Genomic DNA, 27,589 nt, shown 5'->3' with positions numbered 1-27,589 from the left:
TATGACCGAATTTAGTGTTAACTAGAATTTTATTTTGTAATGACAGCTGCAATTTTCTCCCAATTCCCAGCTGCTTTCCATTATTGAATATGTGTGTTTTCCACGTTAGTCCATTGTCTAAATGTACGCCTAGATATTTTACTCTGTCTACTTGTGTGAGCTGGAAATTATTCAACGTGACTGGTCTCTTTTCAGTGTAAATGTAATATATTGAGATTTTTGCTTTCATTTTCCATTTCTGTTTCTGGGTTGTGGTGAGACGCTGGTATTGCTGTATCTTCTGCGAAGGTGGAAACTGCAGTTTGCATTTTGGTTGGCAAGTCCGAGGGGAACAACAGGTCAGTACCGGTCCCAAAATGCTTCCTTGGGGTACTCCGTACTCAAATTGTTTGCTGTTATGCTTTACTAGAACAAATCTATTACGCCAGTAGGACTTTATCAAATGATATGGTAGTTCTTTTTTTATTTTGTACAACAGACCTGGGTGTCATACTTAGTCAACGGCTTGACTGATATCTATAAAGGCAGCGGAGCAATACCTCTTTTTCTATGTCATCGCTTACCTGCTTGACTAGAATTTAACATTCATATAATATATCCATCGTACCCAATGAAACTATTGGTGTTAATAAAATATCAACGTTCACTTTTATTATCAACCACATTCCAACTATGTTGTTTTGTGAATTATTCTGTAACTCTGATCAGTCTGAAGAAAACGATTTCAAATTTTACAGTTTGACTACGGATATTCTTTATTGTTCTTTATACGTTCCTTAACCAATCAGTGAAAATATAAGAGCTGAATTAAACCATATCACGGATAATTTAAAAAAAAATGAAACTTTTACCTGGTGCACTTGGATTTACCCAACTCTAGTGAAATAGACCGGTTGTAGATGCGTTTTAGATCGAAAACAGTATCAGAGTGTACAAAAAAACTTTAAATAAGAAAAAATTAGTATTTTGTATTCGATTAACAGTGAACGCTTGAGAAATAGATGCGAATCGTACGAAGCAAACCGCTGTATATTAAAAGTAACAAACAAACAAAGGTAACCAAACCAAAATAACGTTTCCCTTTGCTGAAAATGCACTTTTTGCCAGTTAGCTTGCTGGAATTATAACTCAAGTAGAACAACCAAGTTTTTTAATTACTCTCCACTCTTAGCTTAGATTGCATATAAAAAAAGTGACTTCGCACCCAATTTTATACAGAATTCCTGTGGAAATGAATGTTAGAATTGTTGTAATTTATATTATGATAGTAAAAACCTGAAAACAAAAACCAAAATGACACAATAGGCAAAATTTCCCAGTGAAGAAAAATGTATTTAAGACTTTTTGGAACCCTCTGTCAGAATTTGGACGGCGTACATCAATATAGAAACTTTCGTATTTTATTAAGAAGGCCACTATGGGGATGTGTCATTTAAATCCTCGACAATTCCTTATTTCTTGGACCATAATTTATATTTTCCTCTTCATCTGAGGATTGATTTGTCTCTTCTATCGAATTTTCTGTTGTCTGATATGTGTTGTGAATCTATATAATCGAGTTTCTATTATTTCTTTTACATCCTCAACTTTAGTGGTGAATGCTAGATGGATTTTTCTTATATAAAAAATTTCTCAATACACCCCATCAGCGATGTAAAAGATTGTTTCTACTAATGCAATTTGAAAATCAGTAATTTTCCTTTAATTAGTTGATATTAAAATTGAAACTTCAGCTGGTCGTATCAAAAGCTCTGTCCATTCCATTTCAGATTAATAAAAAAAATGCATACTGGAATATTCTTAAAACATACTGGTTTTAAACATAGCTTACTATATCCGTTATATCTTTTAAACAATGATCACTTCAAAATTTGTGATAGGTAAGCTATTTAGACGGATATGTATCAATTCTTATCATTAGTTATCTTGAGCAATCAATGTACTTTATGATAATATTGCACACTACACAATTTGAATGATTTATCACCAGATCAATCTTGAATATCAAAGCTTAAGAAATAAATTTAAACTCGTTTTTTTACACGGAAGACATAAATCGATGCGATACGTGTGATTTCCAAACGATATATGTTACTTTATTCATTACAATCTCTTTTTCACTTTACATACTGTTAAAACTATCTAAAAAATAATCTAATAATTCTAATAATCTAGAAATTTCGTAGGATATCTATTTGCCTCTAGTGTTACCTCTTCGTTTGGGTGAAATCGGTTTACACCAAGCCATTTTTTTAAGTTTGCGAACAGAAAATGATCGGATCGGATCCTAAATAATCTGCCGGAAAAGATGTTTCCCTACGAGCCCGATTTTGGGTGGATTATATTGTTTCAACTGTTTCGGAGGTATTATAATATACTCAAATTTCATCTTTATATGACATTTCGACAAAAAAAGATATATTGAATCACGTTTGAAAATGTCCAATCATCCATTAGAATTATCAAGGCAACAAGCATCAAAAAAATGCGTTGCATATCCTTTCAGGTGAAATATTGACTTCATAAGCTTTATTACGTACAATGACAAGGATTTTTTTCAACGAATTTCCTAAATTATTGTAGTTGAAATAAATTGTGGTCTTAGATTTTCTGTATCATCTGTGTGCAGGTGGTCATATTTAAGAACAGAAAATCACTTCTAAATTATTTACTCTCCGTTATTATTCATATCACGTAAAAAATAATGTTTATTTCTTTTTCTCCCTGTATGTACCCAAGAACGAAAATAGCTTCCTTTGTCCGATTGGAAAAATTAATTATCTGTCATATGATATGAATGCAATGTGGACATATGTAAATGCAATCTCTATAATTGCTGTATTATGCTGATGCGACTCTACGACAGAAAAAAGATGTAGACATACACTACAATATAGATATGTAGCTAAGTTAGTATAAAATATAAATTCATAATTTTTATGTTTTTATATTGTGAAAAGTTTGATATATGGTATTTCCTTCGAGTTATCAAATGTCATTAAAAAACGGATGAAACCAAATATTTTTCGATCGTACAAACATTTGAAATATCGAACTTCATTTCTCTTCTGTTTTACCTTGTTTTTTCCCAACCATTCAATTCGCGGTTCAGTGCCTATCTATTCCATCTCATTGTGGGCCCAACGGTGTACCGTAAAGCCTATTACAAAATCTTATATAGGTACGCAAATTGCCGCAGTAAAAACCTGACTATAACAGCCAGTAACGCCACTGCTAGTCCCCTTCCCATTATACACGCCAACTTGCGGCACACCTCAGCAAGGTAGTTTCAACTTTGGTAGAGTTTAGTTTGGATTAAAACATCGTATAAACATTTTTACGTGTCCTCGAAACCAGTTTCCCATTAAAAAGAAATTGTCCGCATCGTCTGTAACGGTCGCGCAACAGAAATTCGGTTAGCAGGAAAATGTAAAATCCTACCCGAAATAACGTTTTCCTTCTACAGGACGTGCCTTTTTAGTAAACAAAAGTCTTATTGATTTGTGACATGTGTCATTAAAGTCATGCGCCGATATTGTGTTGTTTATTTTCTGTTGTTGTGATTTGTGATATCTGTAAGAAATGATGCTGTTTTTGTGATATGGCGGAGATTAAGCCTTTGTATTCGACATGTGTTGCTGTTTTGGGATTTATCTGCTTCGTTGTTGGCGCTACTGCTGTCGGGATACCGATGTGGGGATATTTTAATACACCTCGTGGTGAGTTTTCTTTAAGAAAAGATGCAGAGAACTATTTATTGAACGATAATTTCTAATTTTATCAATTGCAATGGTTATATGTTCAAATAAACTTCCGAATATCATTATAAATATTGTTGTAACGGATTAAACTATAAACTATTAGTAAATAACATGTTTCGTTCGTTTGAGAAACTGGTTTTGGAATTTCAATTGCATGGAATGTTGCACAACAGTTAGCGTTGGAAGTAACCAAACTTTGTATTTTACCATTATTATTATTTAAAATGGAAAAAAATACAAAAATTAATATTTTCAATGGAGAGATGATACAAATCAAATAATGAATTAAATATAAATCATTCGACACCTTATTTCAGAGAGTTTCCAATTTTTTCCAACTTTCAAAAAATAATCATTTAGATACGTGTTTATTTCTGCTACCACTTCTTTGTTTGTTTGAAATCGCTTTGTACTAAGCAGTTTTTGGAACAAAACTGAAGGTAATCAGAAAGAACCAGATCAAGTGAATATGGCGGTTGAGGCAAAACACAGTCCAGGTCTCAGTATATATGAATATATATACTGAGAAAAATTTCGCATATAATATTTCTTATGAAACAATTGTTTTTAAAACAAAGTAGGTACAAATACCTATTCATAAACCTCAGCGAATGCACCTACACAAGTCAATGCAAAGAATTATTTTGAGTAAAAATGTTAGATGAGATGGCAACGTTGTTCAGATGTAACCTCAAACTTGTTCTATGACGTGCATCAGTTTTATACCCTATGAGCTGTATTATCATTATTTCAACGTTTAAATTAAATATGTTACGTATTTCTTTATTATTACATTTATTATATTTTCATTTTTTCTCATTGTTTCTAAATATTGAATATAATTATGTAATGGCACATAGCACGTGACACAACAATAAATTCGTCTTGGAAATACTTGACACATATAGAACTGAAGCATTTCTAATTTCGTTGATATAAGCCTTTATAATTTATCTTCATCTTTAGATAAGATTAATGCATCGCGATCATACCATTGTTGGGATGAAATTTCAATAATACATAGATAAAATATTTTCAGTTTTGAAGAGCTAACGCTTTATAACCATAATTAACATTAATAAATAATCATACACTAAACCAAATCGATAATTAATAATATATTATTCACCAGTCTATAATGGAAGTTATTATTCACGAGTCGAAGTTTTCTGTCAAGAGCGCTAGCGAGTTGAATTAATCACCGAGTGAATAATACATCATTATACGCGAATCGAATAACTTCGTTTGCCGTTATTTACAACGTGAAACAAAAAATACGAAAAGTTAGTTTTTATTCAGAGCACCCTTTATCTTCGACAAACAATAATTTTTAGGAATATTCAGATGGTGCCGCGTTCACTCTAAGAGAGACACTATATTGCAAAATAAAGTCCCACTTTTCTAAAATTTTAGTTTTGCTGTTGGAGGCTATGTGTAAACATCAATAGTATGATCTACGGAAACTAGGTTTTCACCTTGTTGCATGTACATATTTATGTTCGAAATCTTGAAAAAATTTCTATTTTTCGACGTGTAAGTAGCATTTTCTCATTTAATTATATTCGGATTATCTATATAACTACCTCGTCAGTAGTATTATTAACATATGATTAATATTATTATATCCAACATTCTTTAACAATGTTATAAAAAGTTCTATATTTTTTATATACCCTTTTTCTCAGGATTGTTTTATAATTGTGATTTGAGGGTATTCCCAACCAATTGCGGTAATTAATCAGCACTAATTCTGTATATGCTGGTTCCTCGCTAATTTCAAAGGTTCCAATGATAAAGATGATTTCCAAATAATTCACCATTATTATCTTGAGTGATATTCCAATATATATTTATTTAAATAATAAAGTTTTATATTTTTAGGAAATTACATTCGAATTACCGCGAATAAAATACATTTTCTTGATATTTATATGATAATAGTTCATAAAAAGTTAACAAATTCTACAGTATACATTTTCTTTCGCGGAAAATGAGATAGCGCCATTCACTATTAGTTCACTGCCGCCTGTGATATCTGCATGGCTTGTTCTATTCGTTCTCAGTAATGTTTTTGGTGGCGCTTCTTTATTCTTTTTCCGTTTATAATGACAAGTTTAAAATAATAATGTGCTGGTGGGAAATTTTATTTTGTACACAGTAAAAATACTGCCTCAACTGTTTTATTGTTGAGAACAGTTTGTCACGCTAACAAGCCTCGTTGTCTAAAATTTGTTATTGTCTATGATGATTACTTTAATATTAGTTCAATCGTTTTTGTATATAGTTATGGTTCAGAGGCAAAAGGAAAGTGTCAGTATTCATCAGTAGTTTGTTTTATCGTTTTTTTATTCTGCGCTGCTCGTAACTGACGATTTATGATAAAAAAATTCTTTGGATGGTACATTTCCTTCGTCAAGTCTTGCTTTTATGCTGGCCTCTAACTAATAGGTGCAATACTTACGCAATGCTAGGATCCTTGAGAAAATTTCTTGTTGTATATGTTACAGTAAAAGTAGATATTGGGGCAAAATGTACACATTTTCCTCCTCGTTTGAGTAATGTGCATTCAACTAACATTCACAATTTGAAATAAGGGAAATATACATCGAATTCACAATGACCATGTCTTTTTGGTAAATTTGTGCTTACAAAATACAAAATCGCTAGTGCAATTCACCACATAGCAAAGTCGCAGAAAATAATGAATTTTCCATTGAAACGTTAGACATGGAATCTCTAAAAATACTGATAAAAAAAATTTTCTGGCGCTGAAAAATATTATGAAACATAAAAATCGTAGAACAGAAATAGATTTTTTTATATTTTAGTATGTCTTAGTATTGATCTGCTTTAATCTTAACTAGCTATAAGATTTCCTCATTTAAAAAAATAGAGGAGCTTGAGAAGGGATGAAATTCTGTAAAAAGATTTGAGAAATATGGGTTGTTAAATATATATTAGAATGAAAAAGACAACGTTGGTATTTTTCTGTTGTTGCTATATTAGTTTGCACAAATTTTCGATAGAGGGAGTCAACGTTCCAATAAAAACGGATTTTGATCTTTTAATTTGAAAAATTACAAAATTATTGCATCATTGAAGGGTCTAAAATATCTTATTTTAAATCCATTAAATAGAATGCTGTCCTTGTTTAACAAAATTTTATGGACAATTTGGCTTCGGGCACCCCAAAGAACGCGATTCTCCTCTTGCACATCGACAGTCTAACATATTCGACGAATATTATTTACTTCCTTTTAATATAAAAAAGAAATACTTAAAATAAGCTACTCAGCTCCCAGATAATAATTTCTTTCTGTCGGATGTGAGTCCTCGGGCTATGAAACACTTTGAAAATGAAGTAATTTTGGATTTGAATTTCTACTTCTCTCACAAATTGATTTGTCTCATTACATGCCTTAATAATCTATGAAATTATTTAGTATCGACGCGTAATTAAAAATAGAAATTATGATAATATAATTTTGACAAATTTAATATAATCTCTACTGATTCTGCAGTAGATAATTACTATTACCTATTGCAATTTCCCTCGCGATTTCTAAACTTTTATTTGCTGATGTCACGTCTTACCATATTATCATAAAGTACTGTAGATATTATAATCTATCGAATGATAAATAATTCTCTTCTCATGTGATCGCCGACGCATTAGTTTTAATCAATTATCTTGTTACAACTTTATTGTTAATACTAACAATATTCAAGTTGACCCCACCCTAAAAAACGCATTTACATTCCAGGCGTGTCAGGAAGGTGAATGACATTCGACAACGTTTGAAACAAAAATTTATAAGTAGAATAGATAAATAGATAAATAAAGGTAATAACTCCTTATAACATACATATATATTTTTATTTACAAGACTGTCTTTACTATGGATATTTAAGTAAGTAACACGCACGAAAAGTAGACGAAAATGTAGGCCCGTACTTGTAGATATAATAAGCGAAGTTAGAATTAGTCGCTTTTTATGTACTATCCATTTATGTAGAATAATATAGCTTTTAATATTTAATAAATTGCAAGTGTAACAAGAAAAAAGAGAGTCCAATAGAACATCCAATTTACTTACATGAAATCTACCATAACTGCTAATGACAATCACTAGTCCAGTCGTTTAACCGGCGATGCATAGGCATATCACCACCCTACCGAGTGGCAACTAATTTAAACACCTTGTATCTTCATAATTCTATGATTTTTTTATGACAGTACAAACATAAAATATTAATAGGGCTCAAACTTCGCTGTCTGTATTCAGGGGCAGTTTGTGTTCTAAATGGTGTGAATAATGTTGATTAGCTCAAATATTAATACTAAGAGCCCCTCGCTTTTAGAACAGCGACCGCATTTTACTCATCATTAATTCATTTCTTATATAAAAAATTATTTTTTTATTATACTTATCTCAAAAAACCTTGTTTTTATTTGTTTTTAAAAAGACGTAAAGGTGCACGGACAATTTGTACAGATCTCCGCGATCTACATAAAAAAATACAATTAATTGTAAGAAAAAACAATTCTTTATTTATAAAAGTTTTTTGAAAACACCATAATTAGTATATTTAGTATGACGTATGACGTATCGTTGGTAAGACTAGAAACATTGAAACATTAATGCAGAAGTTTAGCTCCTTGGATATTTCATTCTTTAGAAGTAAAGATGTTTTAATAGACGGTTCGCTTTAACAGTAAATCTTCTTGACATGGCTTTTTCTATCTCGCAAAAACACAACAATAAAACGCCAATTATCTTCCATATCCTCTAAACTCAAACGTATCAAATCACCTCTACGATATGTGCCAAAGATCCCAAACACTAAAATCACTTTTAGCAGTACACAGAGGTCGGAATATGGCAACGCTCTTAAAAAATCGCCAGTAGTGTGTGTAGGGGCAGGTATCCGAAGGTCTCGTTAGTTCCTTTTTGAAGGTCACGTGATGGGCCGAAGTTATCTGGAAATGCGCGAAAATGTACGCGGAGAAATGGACATTGATACAATACTCGCGAACATCCGTCATTTCATGTAGGACGGAGCTTCGCTGCACTACGAGTTATGTGTGCGGGAGTACCTTAATGCTCATTTTAGAGAATGCATAGACAGACGAAGATTCTTTGACTGGCCCGTACGGTCATATGACCTCCGTGATTTCTTTTTGTGGTGCCTTCACAAGACCGCGTTTTTGCAACAGGATCACGCACCCTCTCGACCTCCGAACAGCAATTGAAGAAGAATTTGAAAACTGCCTCTCCAATGATCAAAATGTTTGGGCATCAATTTGAACACTTACAGTAACTCTTTTTCGAATCTCTTTTGTAATTTTTTTTAATAAATTCATTTTGACGCTGCGATGCAAATTTGTTGCCTGACTTGCCGATATTATTTATCTGAAGCTTCGCATAAAAATGTGGTTACTCTTTCTGCTGGACTTTTTTGTTATTAGCCCACAGCCTAACGTTTCTAAAAAGCAATAATTTTTGCAATTGTTTCACAGATAAAGAAGTCTATAGAAATGAAAACCGACTCCATAACGTGGAATATTTCATATTCTTATTTTTTTTTGACAAAATAACTAGAGTATCATCCAGTTTCAACTTTTTTGAAATCTAGTCATTCCATTAAAAGTTGAAATTCGTGTCATATTTCGACCTGGATCTTGTTTGTAACAAATAAACATTGATTTGTGCCGCTAGCTCTAACATGAATTAAACTGACTGAAAAGAAATCCAAGTCGTAAATGAATATGCCATGGAAATGGTAATCATGTTTGATATTATTACGATGTATTATGATTATTTCGAAAATAAAATGTTTTAATTTCAATTCTCATTCTTTTTTGCGTAGATTTAGATACGAATAATAAATAAAATAGGAATTTGTCACCTGCGCACGGAATATCCTTATTTCGAGACTCATGATGATATATACTTTCAAAACTTTAATTAATTTTTTAACTAGAATTTATTTTTGAATCTCACCTGATTAGAATATCAAATCACTAATCAATAATTTTTAGTATTCAAATTCTATCCGTATACCTAAAATTTATAAGTGCTACTACATCATCTTGTCCTATATTAACCAGTCGAGAATCTAGATAAACGAGGGCATGATTAATCGAACTACCTCACATTTTTTGGAATGACAATGCTTTGAAATGTTGTTGCTGTTATTGGTCAAGTATCTGGAGTAACCAGAATTTGTAATTGGTATCCTCCAGGTTCATTACTATTTAAAGTTTTAGTTTTTTCACATAAGTTCTTTTGTTAATGACAGAAAAAATCTGTTGATAAAGAGCTAAGTATACTTATATAGTGGGGAAAAATGAAACGATTACAGCGCTCGATGTGGTCAAATTATCATCAAGTCATGCTCTTAATATTATGAAACGCTGGAAAGTTGAAATAGTTCATAAAAGAAAGAAATAGATAATTGCAATAATGAGACAAAAGTGACTAGAGTATTATCTTACTCTGTAGTGTGCCTACTCAGAGTAAAATATGTTTCGCAAAATATTTGCATTTAAATAAATATAATATATATTGATGATTGATCGGCGGTTTATTGAAATTTTTTTCATTCTTTGTAAAACGGTGTGATATTGAAAGTTATTGTAGGGTTGTATGTGAAGTTGAAATTAAAAAATCTTTTACGTATCTGTAGAATTGTGTCATAAGTGAATAACTCCATATATAGTTGTGAAAAAATAATTGGACTAAATCAGTTACAATTAATATTATTATTAACTATCAACTAGATATTTAAACAATTTTTATTATTCTGGTTGTTATGTATACATTTGTTTCATTCCACTGATCAACCTTTTTAACATAAAACAGGATCATAGTGTTTTGTAATGCATATCAATTTTTAAATTATTTTTTAAAAAGTATTTAGTATTTTTATGCGGCCTTTACATTTGTTGTAATATGATTTGATACATCCATCGCATATCGTGTCCAGCGTCATGGGTTTTCCGAAATGATGGTTTATGTTAAAATAATTTGAGCTTTCTGAAATATCCGGTTATACCGGAAGTTCGTTATTTCAAACGGAATGCTATGGTTTTTATTAAATTTTTGAAATCTACGCAAAATTTCAATATGATTTTAGCTATACGATGCCTTATATAAAGTTCACCATTTTGTAATTATTTCACATTTTCGAAATTTTTGGACACATGCAGCCCTCCACTAAAAAATTAGATTCTACGCTTTAAATTAAGGGGACTTCGTTAGTGAATTCATATATCTCAAATTAACGGTTTTTGTAGAAACTTGAAAAAACTGAAATTTTAATTCCATTATCACCTGCAGATGGCGAATAACGAATAACGAAATTTAACCTATAAAAAATTTAAATACTTTAGTCAACTGAAAAATATTTAAAAACACTATACTAAGAGGAGAAGAACAAAATTAAAAATTAAACTAAAGTAAATGTTCGAAATGGTTGCCGAAGTTTGGGTCCACTTCCGGTATAACCGGAAGTTTTAGGAAACTGAAATTACTTTAGCTGAAACGAGCTTTTCGGAAAACCCATGCAAGCAAATTTTCAGAACACTAGTCCCAGTACTTTCCCAGATGCATATCGATTCAGCTCGTCGCGAAAGACCCTGTACATAAACTGAATTGTTTTATCGAACCGGCTTATTTTAAATGGGCGTAAATCCATTTTTTTTTTGATTTTTAGGTTTTGGTGGTTTTGTAGTTGAAACATCAGAATATATTATTAAAAAGGCGATTTTATCACGAGTGGAAATGGGTCAAATCAGCATTTAGTTCTTTTCTTAATAAATACCTAAAATCAGAACCTAGCGAAAACACTGAGCATCGTCTGTTCTATGATAACTGTTCAGGCCAAAACAAACCATGTCAAGGTTCTGACAGATTCATGTCGTTTTCATAAGACCACACAGTATTTCCCTGTTCGCGGCCACAGTTTTATCCCGTGTGACAGGGATTTCGGAAAAATATCTAAGGCTTTAAAGAAACATGACCGCATTTTTGATATGCAATAACTGACAATTTTGCAAAAATCATCACGATTTAATAAGTTCACTGTTTATACATCATCTGGCATAGTTTTGGATTTCAAGAAATAGCAAAATAGGTTTTAAAAAAAATCGTGTATATCACAAGAACCAAAACGGAAAAACACAGATAAGAAGGAAAAAATGTACTTTCAGATTAGTACTCTCTTTATGATCGTTTATGAATATAAGTTAAAAGGATATATTAAAGCTCACCCTACAATAAATGATATTATTTATCAAAACTTTTTACTGGCTAAGACAAAAGCCAGACAAAAAAGATACTCTCTCCCCACCTACTAGTTAAAGTTAAAAGTTAAAGCTTTCCAAGGTCGAGTGTCAATACAAACTACAAAGATGGAAGATATTAAAAAACTGAGAGCCTACATTCCAGACGAGCATCGGGGATTTTTCGAATAAATTTTTGACTGGCCAACTTATGACAGATCTCAATAGATTACCAGCGATTTCGAGGTTGAAGAAACCAACGATAACCCGTAAATCAGAAATATGGCCCCAAATATACATCTTTGATTTTTTTCCTCTTTTAAATTCATTTCAATAATCTTACTATATTTTATTGTAAACATTGTCTTACAAAAAAATAACTGTTTTTATTTGAAATTTGATGGTTATCTCCTTGCAACTTGATTTTTTTAAAAGGGTGAAAATTTCACATTTTTAGAGCTATATAAAGATACAAATTTTTAATCCTGTTGTGAATTGATTTTGTTTACATGTTGAGATTTTAAAAAAAATATGTTAAGTGAAATATTTTGATATAAACAGTTTTTTTTAGTTTTCTGAGAGTTTACTTTCTTGGGTGCCTTCCATTATGTGGTGAAATCAACTTTTCCACATCTAGTATTTGTTAATTATTAGTAATTAGTTAACAAACTTCATGTGTTCGATAATCTAGACCAAAGTAATTGTCCCAGATTCTAATTAAATATTACCTACTTGTTTCAAAGTTTCAATCACGTTTTTGTCATATACATAAATAGTAACAATAAGCACTTAACTTTTATTTATCAAACTGCATAATTCGACCTTGAACAACATCGTCAGAATAAAATAATAAGTTATAAAACAAGGTTGTTACTAAATGAACTGTATTCAGAATCTATTATCGAGACCGAATGATTTTTTACAGATAGTTCCTTTTAATAAACATTTATTTTTTGAAATATTATACACAAATTTACGTAAATAGTTACGAATGTGGCTTTAATGTTATTCCGAGAGAAAACATTTTGTTCATCAACCTAATATCGGATTGAAATTTGAGGTCTGTTTGAAACGAGAAATCTCATTTTATTTGATAAAAAATCCACAAAGGTACATTTACAGAGTTTGTATGCTAAGATCCTTATTTTACTTCTTATTTTTGTTTTTTCGGTATACTTAGGTTTTACCATTATAGTCCGGTCAATATAGACATTTGAGAAAACAAAAACTCTCGGAAAGCCAGATATTTGTGGAAAGCTCGGGTTTACCATTACAAATAAAGTTTTGAAAATCCCATCGATCCTATGTGTGCTACAAAAGTTATTCGGGGTAAAAGAGAAAAATTTGAGGTTTTTTGGATTTTTTCTCGAAAAAAAAAACCGTAAACCAAAGTTGTAGATTTTAAAATTGTCTACAAAAATAGTACCATTATTTTTTTCTTAAGAGTTACCATTCACGAGATATCATGATTCGAAGAGTGACATTATACATGATATGAACACATTTCCTCGCCACCTGTGAGGTAGTGTACTCGGCGCGTTTTTTTTCCTGTAGTGTCCCTTGTTGTAGGCCTACTCCACTGACTGTCATGACAATTTTAGGATAAATCAGGGAACAATACCCGGCAAGTTCTAGATATTACCTTATTATTGATATTGCTATTGATTAGATTAGATTGATTAGATATTTCAGTCAGATGCACACTCTTGAAAGTCCACTTTAACAGTCATGTCTTCTTCGATTCCTTCTTCTTCCTTTTTCTCTTGCTAGATAATCAGAAATTGTTCAAATGTAGCTGATTCATTGGTCTCTTCATTAAAATCATAGAAATCTTCCTCTATTGTACTCAACTGGACATTTTGAGCAAAACTGACCTTGGCAATTGATATACGCTGGAGAACACAGTAACCCAACTTTTTTCTTTAAAAATATACCGTTTTTGAAAAAAACTCAAGAAATCTCAAATTTTTGACCTTACCCCTAATAACTTGTAGCACACATAGGATCGATAGGGATTTTTAAAACTATTTGTAATGGTAAACTCCAACTCTCCACCAATATTTGGTTTTGCGGGAATTTTTGTTATTAGACAACTATTTTTACGTCTAAATTGACCAGACTATAATCGCCAAAAAGAGTATTTCTAAGAAAAATTAGATACATACGTCAAAGAAAAGTGTGACCTGAGATGAAAGTATGTGATTAATTTTAACATGTTGTTTAAATTTTGATAACTTCTTAGCAATATTTTCTTCATGACTTTTCCGATTATCAAATGAAAAACTGATCTTTTTTCCATATTGGTTGTTAATGTTCATTTAATTTTGTTGTGTTTGTTTGTTGACTGCTTTGGGAAATTACTATTCAGAGTTTAGGAAATTACTATTCAGACTATTCAGAAAAAAATCATAAATTGTATCTTCAGTGGTACTGTTCTCGTCATAATCACTTGGTGACTCGTTGCGCATCCGTCCGCTTTGAAGACGCTCGCAATCCGCTAGTATATTAAGGCCCTTAGATAATTCCTTTAAGGAGATATAGCTGCTACAGATACACAGACGCACGGACTAAACGCTAGTAACAGATAAGTAAAGAATTGATACCACTTTCAATTTTGAAAAGGTTTAGAAAACATTTGTAATTGTGAATATATTATATAGATCATTAGTTTACCATACAAAGCATTTAGACATGAGTAAAAACCATAATTGTAAATGATTGGTCAATAATATTATAAATTGTATTGAGTGAAAAATGTAAAAGGCTTGATATTAAGTAACGAAAATATATATTTTGTGCCAAAAATATTAATAGTCTCGTGAAAATTTAGAGCTTATTTTAAACAACTAATATGGCTGAAGTGATTTGAGATGTTTAGATAACATTCAAATCAAAATTGTGTGGTGAGATTGCGGATTCACTCACACACAAACAACGAGACAAAGATACTGAAATGCATGATTGGCCTAAGTATTTCTAAAAAACGATCATAATAATTATCAAGCGTCAAAGTGCATTTTCATGTTACCGTTCCCCGTTCCATTGAGAATATATAAATATAAATATTCCTACATAATTAAATCAAGCAATAAGAGGAGAATTTTTATATATATGATTTTTCTGTATCCTGAATTCTCCTTTGTAAAGCATCGAATTATCTCCCAATTCCACTCCTTCCCAATCCTTTCACGTCATAGAAATATTGGTCAAAAAAAGGCTTTTATCACTTCGGTTTAAATATAAAATACTTACTACCCGTAAATTAGGGTTTTTAAGTAACAAATGCACAAATGATGCTATATTCTCCCTCCTTAATAATGTGTACTCTAGCCTAAACATCCATGACTCCACTGCAATAACTTTTTGGGATTTTCCTTCCGATTATGTTGATCATAATATTTTGATCAACAAATGGCGGTACTACGGTTTCAGAGGAACACTTCTCGCATGGTTTAAGTCGTACCTTACCAACAGGAATCAGCTTCTAAGGGTTGATACAACGATGTCATGTTGCAAGCCAATATAATATGGAGTGCCCCAAGGTTTAGTTTTAGGCCCTATTTTGTTTCTTCTGTTTACTGACGACATCGCCTATCTAGACATGAATGGTAGAATATGTCTATTTGCAGACGACCCTGATCTCTCGGCACTTCAAAGGACCATAACTAGTGACCTAATCACCCTTTAATCATGGTGCGATTCTAATCTTCTCTGTCTCAATGTTTCTAAAACTAAAGTTTTATCATATAAAAATACTAAAATTCTTAGAGCTTGTTGTGGACAATTCCTTGAAATAGGAGATAACTCCTATTGCTCCTATATTGCTGCCTTATCTAAAAAATTAAGTTCCTCCTGCATTATGATGGGATCAGTTTCTCTTCTGGGGTACGTGTGGTGCAAATCAATTTAAGCGAATCTTCAAACTACAAAAGAAATCTGTTAGATATTTACTCGGACTAAACAGCAGAGCTCACTACCGGGACTTCTTTGAAGAATTCAAAATTCTGACCTTTCCTCCTTCATCTTTGAATCCTTTTGCCTAATTCGTAAGCACGCTTCTCCAATTTCAGAAAGATCGTTACGGCTATCCACTTAGGAACGCGGAGCACGACCTTTACCTACCCAGTCCACGTCCATAATTAGTTAAGAACTCAATATTTTACAATGCAAAAAAATGCACAATCACTTGCCAATTGAAATCGAATCGTTATCATCTTATCCTGCATTCCGCAATAATTTGAGGGCATAATTACTGGAAAGTGATTGCTACTCTGTCAGCGACTTCTATTCTAATAATAATATTTAATTCCGAACATGCTGCATATTGGTTCAATTTTTGCTATGGACTCATATACGACTTATATTGTTAGCTATTACTATATATTACCTATAATTTTGTTATTCGTTGTGGCAATATATGTATATTGAAATTTTATTTTATTTGTATCTTTATTTAGTTATTTTCAGGTTGTTTTTAGTTTTTATAAGCTTTTTTCCACAAATTGTAACAATTTTTTGATATTAAAGCATTTTTGTCTCTCTCTCTCTCTCATTCGTTTACTCTTGATTAGGGAAATATCGACGTTTTATTATCGACAAATTAAATATATCCGATATTGACTTCATTTGCCTTTTTGTTTTATAATATCTACTTAATTGATAATTCATGAAAGAAAAGGAATCTGAGTTCCATGAAAACAATGTAGTATCTATCCAATATTCCACTTAATTGAGAAAAAGATTATTAAAAATGATGCCATTTAACTTCCTTTTATTATTTGGAAGCTGGGATATAAATTAAAGATAATGTATGTTCCCACAGAAAATTGACTCTCATTTTATTTGGACACGTTAATTTCTTTGTTGCCTATCTTGATGTAACGGTTTTTTATATGAACTTTTACGAGTTGATTCAGCTGTTCTTTTTTGAAATAGACACGTGTGTAGTACAACATTGGCAGTGGCATTGACATTTCTGACTACAGTGAAATTGATTGTCAGTGGGTCATATGCAACTGCGCATTCTTTGACGTTAAATTTAATAAACAATTAAGTAATAGTATTTCGTTTATGTTGATCAATTCACTCGATTCACTTTACATTACACATTCTTAAACATATGAAGCATATTCTGTTGTAATAATCCGGAAGCGAGTATTTCAGCTGATTTCTTTGTAAGAATTCAGGTATCTTAAGGTATGATTAAAATATCGATGATATGTCTTTAGATCTACTCTAGATTCGCTGCTGTTATAGAATTAAATCAATATTTCTGTATATCTTCTAAGAATTCAATGAGACTGATGAAGCTGGAACTTCTTCCCACCTTCTTTGAGAATCTAGGTAGGGGTATATCGATTTGTGCTATTTCGTTTTTATTCGTACTTTCAATATTAAAAATACAAAAATAGCAATCGTCATGCTGGTTTTGCGAGTCTCTTCAAACTATTGATGCACCAAACTTGAACCATTTATTTATACAATCGCCTCTCTATCTACATAGGTTCTACAATTTTATTCCCTATATACATAACAAGACATCTGAGTGATTTACACAAAATTATAACTTCACTTAATACACTGGATGACGCAGGTACGGCAATTCGAAAAATTTAGTAACTTTCACACATGCAAGAGCAAACTAACAGGCTACATAATAAATCAACAGTAGGACTGGGTCTTGAACAAGTATCTCAAGAACAACAAAACTAAGACTGTTTCAAAGCAAGTTATTTTTAAAATATTTTGGATAAATAGAATAAGAAATGAGCCTTTGGAACATAACAGAAGAAGAGAAAATACATGTAACGAATACGAAGCGAAAATGGAGATGGATAGGTAGGATACAATACGGAAACCATGAATAAGTGATTTGGGTGGTTGGTTTTGAAAACAAAAACTTATTTATATCAGTTGAGAATTATTGATGTATCTATCTACACGGAAAATACATGCTATTCAATAGAATTGAAAAAACCAAAAGGTTCTATTTTGCTGGAGGAAAATAGTTTACACGTGATAGCCACCATTTAAACTAAACAATGAACCAATTCAAAAAACCATATTGCCATAGCACTGCATTTGTTAAGTAATGACGAGACTTGGAAATAAATTAGTGACAAATACGTATCCAAAAAGGTTGATTTAGATGAAAATTCGACTCAAATAGTTGCGCGATCATGCTGTTACTAACAGCCGAATATTTTTATCACCACTATCTGTGAGTGTTTTGAGCCAGCAGAAAAGCAGGTCTTTCCTACGAAAGGCAACTATAATATTTTTCATTAATTTTATATAACAGAAAATATTTATTTATTCAATATAATATAGGAAAATATAGTTTTCCTGTTTGTTATGACACCTGTATGAAGCTTCTCTAATTTATGAGAGAAAACATATACATATATGTATGTTGTACGAGTTAAATTATTAAGAAATTCTTGATATTATTACATTAAACGATCGCCAACATAGAGGAAAGTTACCTTTTTCTGACATATTTCAAGGTATCATTCGTTTTTTTCTCCACATAATAAAAGAATCAAGTTTGAACGCACTGCGAATTTTACAGGATATGAATCGTTATTTTTTAATTCCATTATTTTTTCAGAGGCAAATTATGAAACTTCAAATCAAATATTACATACATATTATAATAATACCAAATTTCATTTGAAGGAAATAGTAGTTTTTCTATTCCCGAACCTTCAATAAAATAAGTCTTTCTTTTTCATCCTTTCGTTGGCGTCTGTTTAGATAATTTTTTTGTTGTATCTATTGTCTTCGTAGATATCGAACACTGAATTTTATAAGTGCTTTGCATCCAGTTAGTACGTTTTTCATCTTATAATCCGCGTAATCTACAGTTGACTTTTATCGCCAGTTTTATTAAACTTAAACTCTTAATGTTTATCTAACTAATGCAATCTTCTGTCTCTATTTTTTCTTTTCTAGTTGTTTATTACCAATATTGTCTGCGTTTAACTTAACTCTACATTGTTTACTCAGTAGCTCAATATTTTCTTTATTTATTTCTTATCATTTTTTCAAAAATATATCGGTTCTGATCGATCAAAAATCTCTGATCCCCATTATGCTCCTTAGCGCACCCACTCCTTACTCATCTTCTCAAAAACCATTTTGGAACTAATTCTCCTACACGTCTCCTACAAATTTTGTTAACATTGGATTTAGGCATTCCCATTTTTGTTATGACCATTTCCATCCCTCAATTTCTGTCATTGTATTCTATATTGAACTACTTCAAGAAGGTATATTTTTCCTTCGTTCCATCCTGGGTCATTTTCCAAAATTTCCATTCACTGACTAGCGAAGCAGAATCCTTTTCCGTAGAATGGAAATTTCAATTGTTGCATTTTTATTTTGAATAAATCCAATTATTAATATTATTGCATATTTAATCAACTTCATAATTATGATTGGACAGTATCTTGTGTGTTTCTAATATTTTACTCATATTATTTATAATTCCCCAATTATTTATGCCATCGTATAAAATTATGGTTGGTTTTTCTTGTGAATCTACAAACATATTAATAACACTGTGATATTTTGATTCAATCGAATGATTGTGAGTCATGGTATGCAAGCAAGAAGGTCATATGTTATAAACAAACAGTATTCCTTCATTTCTTTGTGCATACGTATATATTTTTTAGTATCTACGTACCGGGTTTACATAATAAACCAACCTTCCTTTTAACTCTATCATAAATATTAATAAATACAAATTGAAAACGACCCGGTACATTTGTTGCTGATTGTGGTATCAAATTTTTGAAAAGCGAATGTTCAAATCCAGATGATAATTGTAAGTTGTAATCACTATCCGCAATATCTAATATTTTAATTGTCTTCAAACGTTTACAAAAATATTTTATTATAGTGCTCTACCAAGCTGATCATGGGCTTTGAAAGTACACTAATAGACCGCGAGGGATTGAAACAGTCAATTTATGCAATTTCCTGATTCCGGTCTTTTGGATTACTGGAGAGAGTATAGAAAGTACTTACGATTCCTAGAGAAATCCTTGAGTTTCCATTTATATTTTCATGGAAAAAAAAGATTTTATAAAAACAAAAAAGGGTGTCCTTTCGCGGTTTTCTGATGCCTGCCTAATAGAACGATAGCTAACATCAATCCACATGGCAAGATCTTTTTGGAAACCTTAGAAACAAATATCAAAAATTGGAGACGAATATTCATACATCATTTATTAGGTATTCTGGATGCCTATATATATATATATATATATATATATATATATATATATATATATATATATATATATATATATATGGGAAGAAACTAATGTTTCTTAAAGAAACATGGTCATTTTAAAATGTGATATAGTTGCTGGTCCTTAAAAGTGACGTAACTATTTCCCTATTCACAAAGCTGTTTTTACAATAGCAAACATTTTGAGAAAATTCAAAGAAACAGGATACACGAGAAAAGTAGTTTTTTTCCAGGAAGTAGTTAAGTAACGGGGCTTTCATTGGAGGAAAGCAAAAAAGACACAGAAAACTTTTAATGGGATATATACATGACATCCGTTCTTTAAGAGTGTCTTATTTACGTGCCGTTGAAAAACATATAGAAAAAAAAATGATTATATGTGTATTCAACTTGTATTGATTAAATGAAAATTTAATTTATTTTTCAGGGACTATTTATAATAGTAGTGAGAACGGATTAATTCCAAAATACTAATGCTTCAATGGCATATTACAAATATTATATCAAATATGAAAATTACAGAAAAATTCTGTGTTTTCTGACTGACCATGTATCTTTCTGTTAGCCGTAATTGCTTCGGCCCATCCCATGCTGAGAAAGTTAGTCAAGGTGTAAACATTTTGGATTCCTTGGATTTTTATGGTAAACAGTAAGCTTTACAAAAAAAAATAACGGTTATGGGAGAATTTTATGAGATAATGCTATTTACTACATTCTGATTATTATACATCGTGAACAGCCAAATGGAATAAATTTGTTAACAAATCAATGAATGAAAGCGCGTTAGGAAAATGGTTGGATACACCGATTGGTATTTTTTAATTCACATTTGAAAAAAAATTGTACAGAACGTGTGATGTGCCAGTAGCCAATACCAACTTTCTTCTTTTAAATAGAACCCCCTGCAAATGATTTTCCTTCTGGCTCTCCCCTTTTTTTCTATATCTCTATGACTGTCCGGCTTAGATTAGCCTTTTTGGTGCGCAGAACCCCTTGAAAATGCATTGAGATACCAGATTTTAATATCTCTTTTCTCTTAACATCTTCAACGCGATTATGTCTGCAGAAAGTCGCCAATGTGTTACTCTTATTCCTCTTTGTTCACCACCTATCTTTCAAAATAGAAAAATGTGTACAGAGTATAATCGACCAAATTCCTTTTGCCCATGATATGCGCAAAATAACCATGTCCACATAGAAACTATATGATACCTTTCTATCTCAGGTTAAACGAGTGGTATTAATCGCCTCGTCAACCTTCCCCTTTTTCTTCGCTTCCATTTCTCTAAAATGCTACTCCTGTCCCGTGCTATTCTCATGAATACCACTGTTTTCGGAAACAAGAACTTTCAGAGGTACAACTCCTGCAATCACCATTATAACTGGCATCGAAACAGTCCCATAAGCTGATGCGACTCACAATGCCGCTCTGTATTCTTGTGGCTTCGACCCACACCTCTGCACCATGCAGAAGTATCGACTTCGACTTCATCAGCAACCCCGTATTATTCGTCGAAGGTCCATCGACGTTGGTCACCAACGATAAATCTGCTCCCAGGAAACCAGCTTACTATCGATTGTAATTCAAAGATGTTTGGGGTGTGCCTTTTGTTTCAAATTGTTCCGACAAGACGTCTTTTATTGAAGACACTTATGTCGACCTGATCAACTACTGATTTTCTATCAAGTGTCGTGCTCATTCTACATACGTACATCAATTCTTTTGTGTGTGTTAAAAATAATATTTACAAGCTCATCACCTTTTAACTGTCGAAGAATATTTCATAGTTTTAATCGTTTATGGAATTAAAATTCTATAACGAATATTTGTAGCCATAAATTTAAATGATTCACAAAAATCATGTTTATACACTCCTACTTCTTATTATTCTGAAAAAGTATAAAGGTGACTAACCTAACCTTCCAATTTAGCGACACCCACCTGCATACCGCTAGAAACTGGTATCAGAGCGAGAAGAACAAATTAATAAATCAGATTCGATTTTGTTGTTAACAATAACGTTACGACGCTACGTTAATTCAATGAATCCGTTTAGTTTCAAAATGAATATTGCGAATTACAATTCGTTAATCAAGTATAACCGCTCCAAATTGTGCTGAAATTAATATAAACGGATAAAAACTCATATTTCTTCCATTAAACAGTTTACTTCAGGATATAGACGTGAATAGACATTATTAAATTTCGAATCCAGTAGCGCTACCAAATTTTTTATATTCATTTTATTATATTAAATGGATTAATTGATTTTTAAGAGTGAGAATCAGATTTTCGATAAACTTTTTCTACAAATATTTTGATAATGAAATAGTCCAGTGAGTACAGCCCAATTAGAGCCAAATCCCACGAAAATTAGTTATGTCGCTGATTTTCTGGATTTAGGTAGTTCTCAGGGTGCTTTTTCGATACAGTGAAAGTTAAAATTTTGGCTTCTAGGCGATATATTTTGTTTGAATTTTCAAAATTCCGAATTTTGCAAATAACTCGGAATCTATACCGAATTTTGAAAAAAGTGAGGTGATCAAAAATGTAGTTCAACAAATTTCCTACAAAAAAGGTTCCTTGTCATTTTTTTCCTAATCTCAAAATTACTCTTACAAAAAGCAAATTTCGTGTTACTCGCTTTTTTCAACAGTGTATTTTTTGCGGATAACTCAAAAAAGACTTGAAATTTAGAGGTAAATTTCTGAAAAAAAAATGCGGAGCAGGAAGTTACCTTCGATGAAGCTCAAATATGATTTTTCCTAACCTACAAAAAATTCAAATCAGCAAATACAAACTCAAATGAGCTTTGTTTATTAAGATAATGACTCAACATTCTCTATTCAGGGTCAAATTTAGTTGGCTTATCAAGATCTCGGTTTAACATTACATAATCTATTATTAAATTATAAATATATAGCACTTAACTGCACTGCTATCCTAACCACATTTTATAGTAAAGCTTCATTTCACGACTTGAAACTCTGGGCTACACTTGCTATGCAAATTTAAATCAGAGTCGTCAAGAAAGTTATTTTCATTCTCATTTTTATCGAAAAGAATTGCGATCAAAACAATAAAAACATTTAAACATTTCACTAATCAAAGAGTATTTTGGTGCTAGCATCTACGACACTTTACGTACTAAAAAAAGAAACAAAATAAATTTTTTACCCTGAAGCACTCCGATTAGGTTATTTTCCTTCCATTTTCACTATTTTTTTCACAATTTTCATGTTAAAACTTTACACGTGCACTAATAAGATGTCTTTTGCGGTCTGTCTGTTTTGCTCCGACGGCGCCCTCTACACCCATAGAATCTTCGGCTGATGTGATGAAGAAGCTCTCTCAGTAGAAAGAGGTTTTTTTTGTAGTGGATATCTATATATAGAGGGTGACTGTGCTCATCAGATTCCCTATCACGTTAGCTTTCGTTTTCCCCCGTATGATGCGTTAAAACCAAACCCTCGAAAATCGCAAAAAGATTTAAGAATAAAATGTCGTTTTGAAGCTCTTGGCGAGTTTTAAAATTTTTGATGGGAAGGTTTTACGAACTCATTTGGGGAGTAGTGAAGCTCGACAACTCAACTACAAAATGTATGTTTTAGTTTTCTCATTATTTTGCGAAAATGGCTGATATTCAACAACTTATAAAAAAGCAACCAAACTAGTCAACTATGAAAAAATCTAGCATTAGTATAAATAGATTTTTTTCCTAACACAGAGTGAGTTCAAAGGTATAATTGGTCTCATTAGAAAGGTAATCTTCAGTTCACCTAGGCAAAAAGCAAAAAACAATTCCGTTCGTGTTGTTTTCCAAGAAAATTTCACAAGTCTGAATTTTTTTGTAGATGCAGTTAAAAATTAGAGACTCTAACGAGAAAAATGCACTTTCTTTCGTCCAGAAATGTTGAGTTTTCGAGGAGATACAGCAGTTTATTCTTCAGCCGGGGACTTGATTTCTCTCAGACTCTACGTGACGAAAAAACTTTTTAGTAAGATGCGACCCCGAAGTTTGAGCGCATTTTACAAAGAACTCTCTTAGGAAAAAATTACAGACAACCTTTTTGTAGAAAGTTTTTTAAGCTACATTTTTGATTCCCTCACTTTTCCGAAATTTGGCATAGATTTCGAGTTATTTGCAAAATTCGGAATTTTGAAAATTTAAACAAAAATATATCGCCTAGCGGCCAAAATTTTGATGTTAACTTTCACTGTATCGATAAAGCAAGCACCCTGAGAACTACCTGAATCCAGAAAATCAGCGACTAATTTTCGTGTTTCGTGAGTCAGGAGCTGTGATCACTGGACTAAAGAGCGTCAGAATTTGAAATCTTCATATACAAGCATTTCTAAATGTATTTAGACGAAACCAAGGTAATGGAAACACAAACATTCCATTATAACACCCTTTCCGTATTGATTGAACGTTTCACGGCAGAGAAAGCAACGTTTTTTTATATTTTTAATACCCGCTTAGCATATTTCTTCTTTCTATCAATAAATCATTTCAAATTATTTGAATCAAAATAGATATCGGTAGCAAAGGGATAGTGTCAAAAGTTTGAACCAATATTTGGAAAATTGATCTTATTAAAAAAATAACTAAAGAATGAACTCAAATAAATTTAGAATATGAACAGAAAAAATGTTACCATCAATAGCAATCAGTTATCTCGAGGTCAAAGACATGGAGCAACAGTTCTTGAAAACACTGTCAGCACATTTTCTCTTCTTCATCCTATAATGTAAGTATCTATTAGAAAAATATTCACAAGTTTGAATGTATTTCGGAGTTTAGTCAAAATATTTGCATGTGCAACATTTTATTGAGTATTTCTGTTTCGCAATTCATTAGTTTCACCGTTCAAAAATAGTTTAAAAATTATAGAACTTTCTCAGGTCAATAGTGGCTCACTCGAATCGTATACGAGGGTAATTCAAATATAAACCGGACTTTTGCTATAAAAAATCTTATTATTAAGTTACCGAGCTGAAATTTGTTACAGTTTTTCTAGATAGTCTCCACTGTACACACTTTTTTCTTTCAATGGACCAAATAAATAATAGTCGGCGGGAAAATGGGACTATAAGGAGTGAGGTTTGCATTAAAGAAACCACATATTACATTTTACTATAAACTGCGGTAATTTCTTGCAATTTGTGTCTCGATAAAACAATAATCCTTCAACCCAGTGAAATTCCAAGTTACCTTCTTCTATGAATTCCAAGCATTCCTTCTTTTATAACAGTAATGTCCTAATAACATGCAATTAGATGAATCGTCTCCGACATACCTGATATAAGTCTTACGAAAAATCAACATACCTAAACAAACTCAAGATGTTTTGAATCAAGGAGAAATTATTTCTGTCTCGAGACAGCGAAGCGATCAGATCTCGAATGCCTAGATCTCATTGGAGATACGCAGCTTCTAAAGATTCGGCACGCGTTTAAATTTTCGTTTTGTATATAATTTTTTGTACATTATAAGTGGTTACGGAACATAAATTATTGTGCTACGTATTCATCATCCTCGACTGTAAGACTATTGCCCATAAAATCATATGAATATACTCAGTGAAGCGTTGATTTTCAGTTTAAACTTTTTATCTAATAATTGTGCGAAAGACGCAATGCTTTTTAATTTATATTCCTAACTTAAAAATAAATTATTCACTGCATCACTATTATGTGATTTCTCAAAAGAATTGATTATGGACTTTTAATTAAAAAGACTGCAGGATTATTATTCTCTTACATCCATTTAAACATTTCTGTTATAAAGGGAATGATTTGGACAGAAAAGTCCTATATAGTATTATTTCAACGTTTTCAACAGCCAGTTCGTAATATAACCTGTTATGAATTATCAACTTTTTCACAAGTAATCATATAAATACTTTTTTCACTTCATTTGCGTGTCCCGTTAATCTTGGAGAAGCGTCCAACTCTCCTGTATAATTTTACAGATTTATAATTACCTAATTAAAAAAAGTGTTGTTTTCGCGCCAAAATATATATAAGAATACAGTTGTTTTTATACGGGGTTTATTCAGATGTCACCCTTGCGTCAATGTTCTATACATTAATCAAAATGGTGACATAAAATGAAATTTTTGCTTATTTATCAGACGTAAAGTGACATGTTGGGAACACAACCATCGCTATTGAATGTATTTAATACCAACTATATGCTCCTTGTTTGTTTTGGAACATTTTGATTCCGAATATTAAACTAACCATATCTGAACGGTTTTCGATGAAGCCCTGAAGATATTCAAGTTAAACGTGTAAAAAGTGATTTTTAACTGAATGAACCTGCATTTAAGAATGCAATCAGGTATTTTTTAAGCCAGCGGAGAAGAAAGAAACTTTTTACACGTGTACCTTACAACATTTTTCATATTGTTCATTTGAGTAATATTCTACGAACATTAATTCTACTGAATATGCAATGAATGCAACTAAAACTATTTTGCTTAGACTGCTATAAAAGGTAACTCATCTATCAATAAATATATTGAGCATTTGCATCATTATTTATGAACAAAAATTATATGGGAATGCTGTTTTGATGTTCAAAAACATATGTAGAACATTCAATTATTCCCGAAAAAACTGAGCTCCAAAATAGAACTAATCCACAAAATAATTTTTCCGAAATTTCTTGTTCGACGATGCCAGTAATTATCATGGAAAATTAAACGAACTACATAATCAACATTGACGTATATTATAAAGTTTAATTTAATACGAAGAGAAGTAATTACAATGGAGCCAAACTTTTGCGAGAATATGCGGTCGTACTAATAAACACGAGGTTGTGTAATGAAGGTAGGGGGCTGCGAAACACAGCATTCTCTGCTCGCTCTTATTCTCATAACTTTCGCTCTATTTTAATTGCATTAAATTCTATATTTAAAGTTTGTAAATCGGCAGTTTCGCTCATGATTTCGAGTCAAACATTTACTTCTGATTATATTATATAAATTAAATTCTTCATGTTGTATTGTACTCTGTATGTAAAAATTGAACTATATGCGCCTTAAGTTCACTATGCCTGTTAGAGATCAAAAGGAGTACGACGAATAACAGTACAAAAACCTTCTATAATGGCGCTGTTACAGACAAAGGTTATATATGGATGTAGCAGTTGTAGATGTATTGAAGTATGCCCAGTTAAATATCATCAATGTCTCCAGCAGTCGATTATTAAAAATTTCTACGAACCGCGTTGTATAAAATAATGTAGTACATATAAATTTATCCCGATA

At 31.7% G+C, this 27,589-nt stretch overlaps 1 protein-coding gene across 1 annotated transcript in view; it reads left to right on the top strand.

Moving 5' to 3' along the window:
• The first annotated feature begins 3,258 nt into the window (after nucleotides 1-3,258).
• The window catches only part of LOC130447916 (uncharacterized), a 103,848-nt gene continuing 79,517 nt past the window's right edge, over nucleotides 3,259-27,589 (top strand). The window contains exon 1 of the mRNA XM_056784973.1: nucleotides 3,259-3,719. Coding sequence (XP_056640951.1) covers nucleotides 3,602-3,719 — 118 coding nt within the window. The 5' untranslated portion in view covers nucleotides 3,259-3,601. The remainder of the gene's footprint in view (nucleotides 3,720-27,589) is intronic.

The sequence above is a fragment of the Diorhabda sublineata genome, chromosome 8 (assembly GCF_026230105.1).
Source record: "Diorhabda sublineata isolate icDioSubl1.1 chromosome 8, icDioSubl1.1, whole genome shotgun sequence".
Classification (NCBI taxonomy): domain Eukaryota; kingdom Metazoa; phylum Arthropoda; class Insecta; order Coleoptera; family Chrysomelidae; genus Diorhabda; species Diorhabda sublineata.
This window is presented reverse-complemented; position numbering and strand designations above follow the sequence as displayed.